At 45.1% G+C, this 14,278-nt stretch overlaps 1 protein-coding gene across 1 annotated transcript in view; it reads right to left on the minus strand.

Annotated features, from left to right (window-relative positions):
• Window positions 1-14,278, minus strand: part of piezo1 (piezo type mechanosensitive ion channel component 1 (Er blood group)) — a 77,073-nt gene that overhangs the window by 53,222 nt on the left and 9,573 nt on the right. Inside the window, exon 2 of the mRNA XM_070916564.1 lies at window positions 3,057-3,152. Coding sequence (XP_070772665.1) covers window positions 3,057-3,152 — 96 coding nt within the window. The remainder of the gene's footprint in view (window positions 1-3,056; window positions 3,153-14,278) is intronic.

The following is a 14,278-nucleotide window of genomic DNA, read 5'->3' on the forward strand; positions in this document are numbered from 1 at the left end:
TGATGGTGGAGGCCTTGAAACAGGCTGGCACGTGGCATGTCTCCAGTGAGGTGTTGAAGATGTCCGTGAACACCGGAGACAGCTGATCGGCGCAGCGCTTCAGGCAGGATGGGGAGATGGAGTCTGGTCCAGCAGCTTTACGCGGGTTTTGTCTCTTGAAGAGCCTGTTCACATCTCTTTCAAGGACAGACAGAGGTGTCGATGCTGGAGGAGTGGGGGGCGCTGTGGGGGGCAGCTGTGGTGGTAGGAGGTGTGAGAGTTCAGCCCCAGGTGTGATGAGGGGGTTGGGGCTGTTGGGCTGGAGCTGGTGGGTGATGGTGTGGGGGATGGTGTTAGGACTGTCCCATTGTCTTTCAAAGCGACAGTAGAAGTCGTTGAGGCTGTTGGCGAGGCGTCGGTCGTTAGCAGAGTTGGGGGCTCTTGGCTTGTAGTTGGTGATCTGCCTGAGCCCCCTCCACACAGAAGCAGAGTCGTTGGAGGAGAACTGGTTTTGTAGTCTCTCTGAGTACAGTCGTTTAGCTTCCCTCACCGCCTTGCTAAACTTGTACTTGGCTTCCTTAAACTCCGCTCTGTTGCCACTCTTAAACGCCTCTTCCTTTTCCAACCTCAGCTGTCGCAGTCTTGCTGTGAACCAGGGTTTGTCGTTGTTATAACTCACCCTGGTCCGAGTTGGTACGCAGCAGTCCTCACAGAAGCTGATATATGAAGTCACAGCCTCTGTGTACTCGTCCAGACTGTTGGTAGCAGTCCTGAAAACATCCCAGTCAGTACAGTCCAAACACGCCTTCAGGTCCTCTGCAGCTTCACTGGTCCACTTCTTCGAAGTTCTCACAACAGGCTTAGAAAGTTTTAATTTCTGCCTGTATGTGGGAATCAGGTGGACCATGTCGTGGTCAGAGTGTCCCAGTGCAGCGCGGGTGACGGCGTGAAAAGCGTTACTGACTGTGGTGTAACAGTGATCCAGAGTGTTCCCCTCCCTGGTGGGGCAATTAATAAACTGTTTGTATTTGGGGAGTTCGTGTCTGAGGTTACCTTTGTTAAAGTCACCGAGGACAATAACTAAGGAGTCCGGGTTGGTCCGCTCCGTTTCCAGTATCTGATCGGCGAGTGCGCGCTGTGCGTCCTGCACGTTGGCCTCCGGTGGAATGTAAACACCGACCAGAATGAATGAAGCGAACTCACGGGGGGAGTAGTAAGGTTTACAGTTTATGAAAAAGGTTTCCAGGGAAGGAGAGCAATGCCGTCGGATCACTGTCACGTCGTTACACCAGCTGCTGTTGATGTAGAAACAAATACCTCCACCCTTTGTTTTGCCGGAGAGGTGCGCGTCGCGGTCCGCTCGGAGAAGCTGGAATCCGTCCAGCTGCAGCGCCGCGTCGGGAGTTCTTTCCCCCAGCCATGTCTCCGTGAAGCACAAAACAGCAGATGAATAAAAGTCCTTGTTTCTCCTCATCAGCAGCTGGAGTTCGTCCATCTTATTCCCCAGTGAGCGCACGTTAGAGAGGAATATTCCGGGTAGCGGTGTGCGTTGTCCTCGCCGGCGAAGACGCACGAGCGCACCGGCACGTTTCCCTCTACGTCGACGTAGAGCTGCAAAGGTGAGAGCACCTTTGACCAGAATGTCCCATAAAACAGTTAAAGGTGCGAGAAATTCGGGAAACAAATCCACTGGAGATGTTCCCCTGATGTTCATGAGCTCTTCTCTGGTGAAAGAGCTCCGTGAACCAAAACAAAAAACACTGTTTACAAACAAAACAAGGCAAAACAATGCGCTCCAACAGACCGAGGCAGCCATCCGCGGCGCCATCTTGGTTTTATATAGACTTAACTTCTTGCTGAGTGTACTTTCTGTCCAGTGTCCTTCCAGTCCAAATGCTCGTGGTATTCGGTGTTAGCCACATCATCTATTATCTATATGCGCTGATCCTTTCACAGGGTTGCAGGGTGCCAGGGCTTGGACCCTGGACTATTACAGGGCTAGTCCGACTCACCGGATGTAGGCTGCTGGGATGAGTCTGCCACTAGGCGACCATGTCAGTCGCCATTCTCCTCCCCCCCTGCTACCTGCTACATGAAACAACATCAACAACCTCCGAGCCAACAGCCTACATGCTTTGACAAAGATATGGATCGTACGTGGCTTTAACGGGTCCAGTGAGCTCCTCCAGGACTAAAGTATAGGGAGGCTTCACCTCCAGGACACCGAGGATCAACTTATGTTCATCTTTAGTCAGTAAACGTTGTAAAATCTCATAGTCTACATACCTCGTTTACTATTTTATGTGACGCTATCTTTAGAGGGGATTTAACCATTTTAATGACAGGGCTCGCCTCCCCACGAGCAAATGTTCCACCAAAACAAGCCCCCCCCGACACTATTTTGCAAGGGCATCCTGGGCTGACACATAGAGTAAAGACAGACAACCTTTCACACCTTCCCGCAATCTAGAGTGTCTAATTAACCACACCTGCATGTCTTCAGGCTGCTGGGGGGGGGGACTGCACCAGCCCGGAACCCTCACAAACGCAGGGGAGAACACGTAAACGGCACACAGAAAGAGCCCAGCTGGGCAGTAGGGTTAGAATCCAGAACCAGAACCTGCTGTGAGGATGCTAACATATACAGCACCATGCTGCCCGTAGTACAGCACAGTCCTAATGCTCCAGTCCTTCTCTGAGTTTAGAATGGGGGTGTGTGTGTGTCTCAGTGACCTTCAGGCTCAATATATAGTCGCATACAACTGATGTTGATTAGCTGATCAAACCCCATCAGCTTGTTCCTCTGTTCTGATCGGTGGATCGATGTTGAGCTAGTTTTGGCAGTTGAGACCCAAAATGCTCCCCAACTATTACAATGACAGGGGCAACCCTGCTCCTTTATTACGGCATCATGTTGGCGAAAATGTTGGAGACAGGTCCATACATCGTACGACAAGTCGATAACGTGCACCAGCAAATCACCACGGGCGACAAACGCTTCCTGAAGCTACGGTGACTGGAATCGCATTCAATTTGACAAACTTGGGGGTCTGAGGGAGAACGGTCGGCGGTCTTACCTCTGATTGTGTGTTTGTTGGGACACAGGAACCATGGCACCAGGAGCAGGTAGAGGAAGTAAACCAGCGATAGGACATTGTAGCGGAAAAGGCAAGCTGTAAAGAGAGAGAGAGAGAAAGTCGAGTCAAACAACAGCATGCCTTTAGATATATATATATATATATATATATACGTTTAGAGATGCCTGCACCCCCTTGATCATGACACATGCAATTGTGGGTTTAAAGCGTTAATGATCATCACCATACAACATGACAAGAGTCTGACAACAAAAACCTATAAAAAATGCTGAATGATACAGCATGGACTGTATGACGCCATTCATTATCATCTGTCCATATTTGTTGACTCCCACTGTTGTCCTCGAGGGTTATAGACAGACCTGTAGATCTGCTATGGTAAGCAGTCACAATGAGGCTGCCCTCACCAGAAAACCAACGGCACGGATTGTTGAAACACTGCACCCACCTACACCCTTCTTATTCCACTCAGTCTGACAGGGTTTTTTTTCTGGCATTCTTTTGGCTCAAGGTTCATACAGACTTGAAAAATTCAAACCAAAGTCTCCCTTTATTATGAACCCCAATATTCTGGATGTCTCCTTTTGCTCGATTTCCACGCGCTTCCCCTCAAATCATCATCTGGACGATTATCACTTATATATAGATTATTTTTTGGGGGGGGGATTAGTCTATAAAAAGTCAGCAGAAAGTAGACATTGCCTGTCACAGTTTCCCAGAGCCCACAGTTAAGTGTTCAATTTGCCAAGTGTGTTTTGTCTGACCCACCCAAAGATGCAACTTAGAGTGAAATGAAATGCTGAAAAGCGGCAGATCGTCAGATTTGACAAGCTGGAACTGTGACAACCGACATGAATGGGTAATTGATTATGAATGTTGTCTGCACTACACTGACCAATGCTTTTATAAGGATGTCCAGTGTATCACTTTATTCAAAGCCACTACAGCGCCCGAGGGAGGGCCCACAGGGAGGGCTTATGTGTTTGACTGACGATGTTTGAGTTTCTCCTCCAAAGAGGGAACGCTCCACAGGTGTCTCTCTCCTGCACGTACAGTACAACAAGAGAGGTTTTTTACGAGGTGTTGCTGGCTTGAAGGAAATGAATACAATCTGCCAACATTAAGACCTGGAAATAAAGAAATGTCGGGCTTATTTCCTCCTCTTAAACACATGCAGCGATAATTATAAGGTCTGGATTAAGAGATCACAGTTTGAACACGGAGGCGAGAGGTTTACTACACCGATTGCCGCCTGGCCCTCACTGAAGCTCAACTTCAGTTCATTCGTGAAGTGCACGTCATCCAAAGAGGGGCCGCGTGATGTAAATGTCATCGTCTAGAGCAGCGGTTCTCAAAGTGGGGTCCTTGAGGGGGTCCCCAGCAAAAAGTGGAATGATTTATTTTCACTGTAATTCCATCCATAAGTAACACAGAGTGACAGAGTGGGTGACTATTTCGGTCATGGGTTTCATACACTTTCTGTAGTAAAACAGCTAAAAGAGCAGAGCTAAAACAGCAGAGTCCCAATGGGACAATGATTTTGTCCCAATGGGGGTCCGTGGTCTAATGTGTGTCAGTTTAGGGGTCCTTGACGTCAAAAAGTTTGAGAACCACCGCTCTGGAGTACTGGGGATGCTTCTACTCATTGATGCTACTCATCTGTTGCACCAGTGTGCTGTTGTACCCCCCCCCCCCCCTTGTCCCTGGTCCTATTCTCGTTATATTTTCTCCTCTTGCCTTTTTTTCTTCTTGTTCAGCCAAAAACAACAAACACACTTCTTCATCTTGATCGATCAAACTGGGTCGAGAAACGTGCATGCGTGGAGCGCCAGATCGACACGGACGCTTCAATTGTCCTGTGAACGGAAGCGCGCACTCGACCAGAAAGTATGTCCAAGGCTTCGTGGGTTCAAATCTTAACGTCAGACACACAACTACGCACTCACTTTCCATGTAAAAATACACAACAAAGGGCAGAAACAAACACACAGGTATGACTGGCATTTCTTCAACATAGTAGATACGATGCATAGGCCTCCGCGGTGATTGCCCCTGTGCTTATTTCACTGAAATAACATGGATCTAATAACGTATTTCATAATAATCAAACACTTGATTGGCGGAGGAAAAATTTGGTCGAGATAGCAAGATATCGCGACAACTTCTAGTCAGGTTTGTCGTATTTTTGATGTGATATTCATGCTCCCCAGAGGATGATTCACACTGATTTGGGTCCCTCCCTTGGCCTTCTGGCACACGTGGCTGTCAACTCAAACTTTTCTTTGATCCACGACAACGTATCTTGAATTTTTGGAGATTTTGGAATTTTGTTCTGGATCCCCAGAGGACATAACTTGTAACTTAAGGAGACCTCCTGGTCTTTTCCTCTGGTGCCACCATTAGGCATACATGTTCACTTATACACAAGGAATATTTAAATCTATCAACCCATTCATGCTCCCCAGAGGGTGAACCATTTCCACGTTGAACAACTCATGGCCTTTCTTCGGGAGAAAAGCGCACTCTCCACTGCCAAGTATTGTCTTAGTATTGTGGGCTGTAATCAACATTGCAGCCTCTAGAGGCTGTAGCACTTTTATGTGTGCTTGACTCGTTCCATTGAATCATTCAGTTCGGGTTTAAAAGAAAGTCAACATCAGTCACAAACTTGTTCTCTCAACTTTTACCTCCCTCTGTCTTCTTCTCTCTGAATCGGTTTATGACAGAGTCATTGTGTGTCTTTTACAACACCTGGGACACGGACAAAGAATCAAACACACGAGCGCTCTGTAGCTTCCTCCAGTTGCAAAAGCATAAAGCATATTGTCTGCCAGCCGGTCTGCAGGAATTAGACCGCACCAGAGGGAAGCTGTAAACGTCACGTCTCCTACCTGGCTACCGTTTTTAACGTTTTAGCTTTGTCTCTCTTTGTTTCGCCATTAAAAAAAAAACAAATCAAGGACACAAGATTGTTTTGTTAGATGGTGAGGAGGATGAAACGGAGATCCCGAGATACAACTTTTAATACATTACTTGCAACGCGACACAATATTGCGAGAGTAAGCCACACTCTAGGGCAGAAGCTTTCATAAACAACAGACACAAAGGGGGTATTGTTAAGTGTCCACCTAACTGTAGGTCTTTTATTAGGGCCAAAGGCTGTTCTGGTGTAATCTGTAGGACAACGCTGACTAAACAAACCCAGCCCTGAAAACCCACAACTATAACTCAGGCATACCACAGCTGCTGCAGCTCGACTCGCATGTGTACTGTTCCCGCTCCGGGCTTCGGGACCAGTGGCGCTCTGTCTCTCTCTCTCTCTCTCTCTTCGAGTGTTTCCTTCCAGGTCAAATCAAACCAAATCTTGACCTCAACACCCCAGCAAGTCTATTCACGGCCGAGGGCCTTTTCTGTCCCGGATCGCTTCCTCTCCGCCTGTGCACGGCTCCACCAGTTCAAACTTCTGCGAAACATTCCCCCTCAAGATAAACATCCGATTTGTTTTCTGCCAGCTCTCTGGGATACCTGGGGTATATATATATATATATATATATATATATATATATATACATATATATATATATAGTATGTTATATTTATCAACATGAGTGTCTGTAGGAAAGTTTTAAAAAATGTAAACCAGAACCATGGCTCTAGACCACTGCAGCCGTAACACGACAGTGGACTGCGTTGGCCTTGAGAGGGACAAAGCATTTCCTCTCATCCATTATGTGACTCATGAGGTCAAATGCCAAGTCACTCTGGCCATTCGTGCGTGTGTGTGTGTGTGTGTGTGTAGCCTGTTAGCTACTTCACTGCCAGTCACACAAGTAGCTCACACAGCCCATTGTTCTCCAGCAGGTGGGGAATTCATCACTTTAGACTTTCCCAAGCAGATCGCTGTACAATGATGTCATCCCTTAGCTCTTCGTGCGTTCAAAGGACGACCAAATGCACTGAAACAACACAAGCTTCTTCAGATCGGACGCATCCGCATGTGTGTTTACTGTAGTACAAGGTTGTTGCAGTATTCCTTACTGCTAGTGAATCTTCTCGGCCTGCAATCACTTGATCTCGTCTCGAGTGATTCCCTGATGATTTCTGCACTTTTCAGAACGCAAGCCAAGTCTGAAAATGCAAAGTCAGCCCTGACGGTGGCACTAGAGGAAAGGCCAGGGGTCACGGAACAAAAGTGGAATATCACCAGGAAACGTTTGCCCAAGGGTCCTAACAGGTCACCCCCCCCCCCAGCCATTATGAATATCCACACCAAATATCATGGAAATCTGGTCAAGATTCTTGACATACCTTTCAACAAAAGGATTAGGAATCCTCTGGAGAGGGTCTGGACTGGACAAACATCCCCATCCCACTCGCAAAAACCTATTTTATTTGGTAACATATGTAAAACAACAAATTAAAGTCATTCAAACTAAAACGCCACATTTTACCAACCAATACAGCGCAGAGATGTCCCGATGGTGTTTCTCTGACCCGTGACTGAAGTCCTTTAATAGTGAGATTCTTCTGACAGCCAGCACCAATCCGATATTCATATTTTATACACAAAATACTGCAAACTCATTTCTCTGTCGTTTAATTCCGTACACATTCCACAAAGCCTGGAGATTACTGGTGCCAACATATCCCTCAGGAAAGTGCCATTAAAAGTCAAAAATCCAGATCCGTCAGATTGATTTCATGTTATTCTCAGAAACATTTCACAAGACAACTTACAAATGTGCTTATTCCAGCCAACACCAAACACTTTCTGTATGTTTAGCGTACACATGTTTTCTTTTAAATGTACTTCTAAAGGGCCGCACTATGACAATTTGTGAATACACCTTTGATGACCAAACCCATCACACACTGTGTCCTTAGTGTGAACAGGAACTGTAAAGGCCTGAAGAGATAAAAAAAAAAATAAAAAAAAATAGTATTTGGAGAAAAGATTTGAGAACATGTGGAGAGAAAATAATTTTATCCAAAAGAAATTTTCTCCCTACTTTCTTTCAATCTTTCTTATCCTTTTAATCGTCTTGCACCCCACAGTTTTATTTTGGGACCCTTGTTGTCTTCCATTCATTTATTTAATGGCCACTCCACAGTTCATGCTGACTTTAAAAAGTGGTTACAACATTTTAACACATCGGGCAGACCCAACGAGGGATTTGTATGGCATCGGGTTTTATATATTTATACCTATCCATCAAAAATACCCGGATCAGCCCTGTCCTGATCCTGCAGATGGACTTCCTTAATAAAACAACGATTCTCATTATTGTCCATGGCTACAATATCAGTCCCACGTCAAGAGGACAAGCTGAGTGATGAGGGACTGCCCAGTTAATCATCAAACACACCCAAAATGATGTGTGTGGACAGACGAGATAACACTGTTCAGTAGCCACAGCACCTATCTCTCTCCAGCACTCCGCCCTCTCTGTCCTGTTATGTTGCTCCGCATGTCTAATATTATTGGTGGGGGGGGGGGGGGTTACGCGTTACAAGGGGTCCTAGTTTTTGGTAATATCATTACATTTACTATGTCAAGTTACGTGTTACCAGGTGGTTAAATTGTGCCGGCAGGGCCTGTTCATTTTTACAATTATTCTCCTCATTGTCAGGACAATTTTGGCTTGTCCAGAATATCAGAGCAACTCAAATCACACCAGGAAATGCAGGCTAGCTTGACAATTATCTATAGCTATAAGTAGTAGTATTTTATTCAGAATCAGAATCAGAAATACTTTATTGATCGGGGGGGGGGGGGGGGGGGGGGGGGGAATTGTACAGTACAAGGTGCTCCAATTCAAGCGTAGAAAGAAGCATAAATTTAGAAATAAGAGTATGTACAAAATATAAAAATAAGAAATAGAAAATAAAAATATACACATTTACAATATTCAAGTGAAAAATAAAACTAAAAAATATATACAACAGCAATGAATATGTATGTCTCCATATATATATATATGTATGTATTGCACATTTAAGAATAAGTAACTGTGGTAGTATATGTATATGAAGAGGCAGTAGGAGTCCGCCACCCTCAGCCTGCTGCCCCAGCATGCAACAGCATAGAGGATCACAGACACCACAGACTCATAGAACATATATGAGTATATATATATATTTTCCTACGATTAAAGCTACCCTCAAGACATAAAGAAAAGGAAAAAAATCATTCACACTTAAAAAAAAAACCCTCAAATATACCTTTGTATACCGTTCTTTAAAAAAACAAAAGTGAATTACACATTTTTAAATGTATATATACCCTGACGAAAGAAATACAACTCCTTTTAATGCCTTTTTTTTTTTTTTTTTTTTTTAGGTTTTTGTACTATAAACCTACAAATAATACTGAAATCATATTTGTTCTCCCTCATTGAAAAAAAACCCATACAGTCTGGGAGTGTGGGAATATACCAGATCATTGAATTTCATGACATGAGAATTTAAAAATAGTGGGTTTGTGTGATGACGATGATGATGATGATGATGATGATAGCCTTATTAATCATACCTATAGCTTGTTTTTTTTTGTAGTAAAACTATTGAATTTATAGTTGTTTCAAAAGTGGACCCCCACAATTCCACACAGTAAGATATGTAAGGTGTATAAAGCATAAGCAAGCAATAAATGATATGCAAGGCCTTATAATTCAATATATCCCTCGATGTATACAGAATTGCTGCTGACTTTGACATTTCTCCTTTGATATAGTCAATATGTTGTTTCCATGTTTATGACATGTATTTAGAGCATTAATCACTGAAAAGAAACGAGCTCGCGGTCTTTGTCTTGCCTATTTTGCTCGTGCGCCACCAGAAACAAAATACCCTGACAGATTTCGCCATGATTGCATTCAACCTGTGTATTTATATTTATCAAGTGCACCTTCCTCTACTGTATACCAAAATGAGTAGATGCATGCTTCTTACAATGCGGCCACTGGTAGAGGGGTTAGGTATGCAAAGCTACACTCTCTTACCGCTAAAAGAATGTGCAGGGAGGTTCAGCTGCACGGGGAGGTTGGCTACAAATCCCAGCTGGACTTGCTGAAAGACCAGAGGGGCCCAAGATGCAAACCGTTCAAGGAGACTTCATATCCAGACAGATATCAAACCAACCAGACTCTGTGGGAATGGACAACCACCGACCCAGAGGCGGTGCGAGCTCTAAGGGATGAGACTTGAGGGCGTCTCCCAACAAATCCCAGGAACATCAGTCTAACTTAATGAAAGAGGCCGCCACCAACAAATACAAAGAGAAAGTCTGACAACAATCATATGACGCACAACAATGAATTTATGTTGCACAGAACGCAGCATCTATGACATAAAGGTGGCCCCCGGCTCTCTTTTGCTGTTTTGTCTTGGTGGGTTGGGCCTCTACTTCCTTCCTGGCGTACATGAAACAGGTTTCCTCTCAGTCCTAACATGCGGACAGCACAGCCACACCGAGTGACGTTGAAATCGTTTGTCAGGCGATGGGTTTGCTTGTGTCTAAGGAAGAACACACAGTTAAAGGAGACTCCGGATCAAACATTGCTTTGTGTTGAAAAGGCTGCAGCTGCTTTCCACTGCAGGGCCAGGATTTACACAAAAACGAAGAACTACCGCGCTTTCATGTCATGACAACACGGCATTTATGGTGGGAATTTAAAATATATCTAAACTGCATGATTTAAAAGCCGTGAAGAGCGATTTTATTAATTCAGACCGTCTGTTTTCGGTTACTTCTTCCAATCTTCCGTGGGGCTCACCTTGAATGATAATGAAATGATAAATGATCAATATCAAAAAAAAAACAGTGCTGACAGATGATGATCAAAATCCCTAACTGCATGCACCAAGTCACTGCCAGTTGACATGCAGCTTGCAAGCATGCGTCGGTGGATTTATGTGAATACAGGTCATCGGGTCTGATCTGCCTGAGACTGTGACAGATGTCGACTCCACACCCAGCATTGGATACATGGTATCACTGTAGGTGTGTGTTTGCATTTAGTTACCCATTAATAGGACGCCAAATTTCCCTTTACCTAATACACACACACACACACACACACACCGGTTAAGAAAACTCAGCTGGAACAATACTCCTCCCAAACAGATGGCCGGCATCTGAACAGATCAGATCAGAGCCATGTAACGCTTCAAACACACACACACACACACACACACACACACACACACACACACACACACCCTTCTGCTTCTATCCCAGCAAGTCCTCCAAAGTAAACGCCAGAATACCTTGTTTGTGATCGCCCTCTAGAACGACACCCTATCAGCAGGACAACCAATCGTCTGTCTGCCCACCCCAGACTTTGTAGATCAATAATAATATCACCCGTCTTCATCCTCTGCTCCCGGACAAGAGTCATAATTGCTACAGCTGCTAGAGGGTGTTTTTGCTGCTTGAACGTAATCATATGTACGTCACGCTGTCATTTTTCTTTGGAGCGCGGCCACGTCTTCTATCCCTGGGAGTCATTACATCATACTGTACCGTCCACCTACTGTAGTCTCATCACGCAGCTAAACAGAAGGTTGCGGCTTAATAGAGCAAGTGGGTACAAATACGGCATGATGAATAAGGCAAGTTTTGCAAACTAATATCATGCACATTGTGCAAGTTTGAGTATGTTCAAATACGCTCCAGTGACGCTTGTTCACTGACGGTGAAGAGGTGTGTAATTCACGGAACTCAGATCATGGGTGTATTAAGAGGCTAAGACACCAGTGATATTAGATCTCGTATTGTTTCCCTCACCATGCCAAAATAAAATAAAAAAATAAAAAATGTTTTCCCTTCAGGCATCAACCAGCTCTAAGAAGATGTCAAAGCCACTGGAACCATTTGGGGTTCGAGGGTTCATTTAATGGTCATCTTATAACACAAAGTTTAAATGCACACAAAGGGACTATAATTTACATTTGTAGTTCCATTTATGCTACCCATAGACACAAACAACACAGAGCAAAACATAACAAAAAACATTCATTTTGATGAAATGAGGGGACAATGAAACTTAAAATCCTCACAGATACTTCTGTATTGCTTGCCAGACGGAAGCAGGGTGAACAGGCTGTGCCTGGGGTGGGTGTTGTCTCCGAGTATCCTTTGCGCTGGCACCTCACCTCACCGATACATCACATCACCAGTGATGTTCTGTGTGGTGCCACTGCCAATACAGTACCAAGGATCCAGAAGGGGGAACAGGCCTGCAGTCCCACGCCTTGGTAGCTGCTGAACCCCGCGTGACACAGGTGCCTCTAGTAGCGCCAGAGATGGCGATTGTGGCAGTCCCACACCCCAAACATCAGAGGGTGGAGCTGGAGGAGACGAGTTCAAAACAACAAAACGCTTCAGAGAAGAAAACTCGAAACTGTGAACAACAAGCTCAAGCACTTATCGCAAGAGATTCAAAATGATGATCAAAAATGCTGGTTTTTGATGTTTTTCGGACATCTGGGAGGCGAAACTGGCTGCCGATGTCACACAACGGGAGCAGATAGAGTATCCATCTGTGGTACGTTGACCAGGATCTCAACAGTATTGAGGGCTTTGTCGGATTCTATGGAATTCAGTCGAATTCTGCTGCTACTCTAGACTGGGTTTGTCCTTCAGCCGGCCAGCAGATGGGAACAGCTTGCGCCAGCTCAAGAACATTGATGTCCGGCTGAGTAGCTTGCGAACTGACGCCTATTTCAACACATTCTAGTGCAGAGCGCACATCCACACTGTAGGAGACCCTAAGCTCCCCAAGACACAGCAGCCCTCTCCAAACAGGTTCCAAGATGGAGCCACCACAGACGCTCAAACATTCTCTTAGGCTAAGAAGTATGTTCAGAGGTTCTCATCTGAAGCTTTCAAAGGCATCAAACTGGGAAAAAAAAAAACCCAACAGACTGATGAAGACTCCTGCGTGGGACATCATGGCTCTCTGCAAAGAAGTCGACATGGGCCGTTTTGGAATTGCAGCTGGACATGCTTGGTGACCTCTGCAGAGCTCCCAGCATTGTCTCCCATTTGCTCCATGCACCATGTAAGGGGGTTTTTCAGAGCTGAAGCTGGCTTAAAGGATCTGTTTAGCAAGCCTCTCAAAGCTTTTTTACACATTGCCAGCCACAGCATGCACGGCTAAGACCTCCTTCAGTGCTACAAACCACGTAAATGGGATTCGCGCACTGTACAGCTCATACAGTTCAGCACTGCACATAAACTCAAGAGTTCAAAATGGTCCAAAACTATTTTTTTGCCATTCATCTGTCGCTCACTTTAAATGGAGGAACGTATTTCATCCTCTCCTACTGATGTACTTCCTTTCTGTGTTTGCACATAGTACTGTATGTTACGTTCAAGTAATTCAACAATCCATTGATTTTATGCTTGTATCTGAATGTAATACTTTTGATTGTCCGAATTCAGGAAGGGAAGACACACCCAGTGTGTTGATAGTTGATGTTACGCTTCAGTAGTGCGTCATGCGTCGGTATTTATCCTCGCTCTTATTTTTAAGGTACCATTGGTTAAAAGACATGAAGCTCTTCCTGAGCCTCTCAGTGCTCCCAGTTCCCAACTGTTTGGTACATTTCCTTGTGTTTGCTTTAACCAGGTTTCTTGTTAAATTGAGAGACGTCATGGGAAAGCACTTTGCAGATCAGGTCTCATTCGCACACCCCGATGCCAACCGAGCCGCCACGCAAGGTGCTGGCCTCCATCGGCAGCAACTTCGACACGTGTGCAGTGCTAACCACTGCACTACCATGCCTGCACCAAACCATGCTCAGATCAAAGATCACGCTGCATTCAGGCTGGTTGTGTTTGAACTTGTTTTCTACATTGGTCCAGTCTAGTCACGTGAAGACTGACGGAATGGTTCATATCTAGTAGCTGGTCAAAACTGTCGTTCCACATTCCTTGTTTACCTCACTGTAACACTGTCATGACGAACAGCTCCTGTATATTTAGGCTTTACGGAGACTGGAAACGCTGTGTGTGTGTGTGTGAGTGAGTGAGTGAGAGAGAGAGAGTGAGTGAGTGCATGGAGAGAGAGTAGATCAGTGGTTGGTGTGTTCCCAGTCTGTAATCAGAGAGCAGAAGCAGTCACATCCCTCTCTACCAGCCTGTCTAACTGCTAGGTGGTGTGTGCTTGATACTGTTCAACCTTATTCAGTCATTA

Source organism: Enoplosus armatus, chromosome 12 (assembly GCF_043641665.1).
Source record: "Enoplosus armatus isolate fEnoArm2 chromosome 12, fEnoArm2.hap1, whole genome shotgun sequence".
Classification (NCBI taxonomy): domain Eukaryota; kingdom Metazoa; phylum Chordata; class Actinopteri; order Centrarchiformes; family Enoplosidae; genus Enoplosus; species Enoplosus armatus.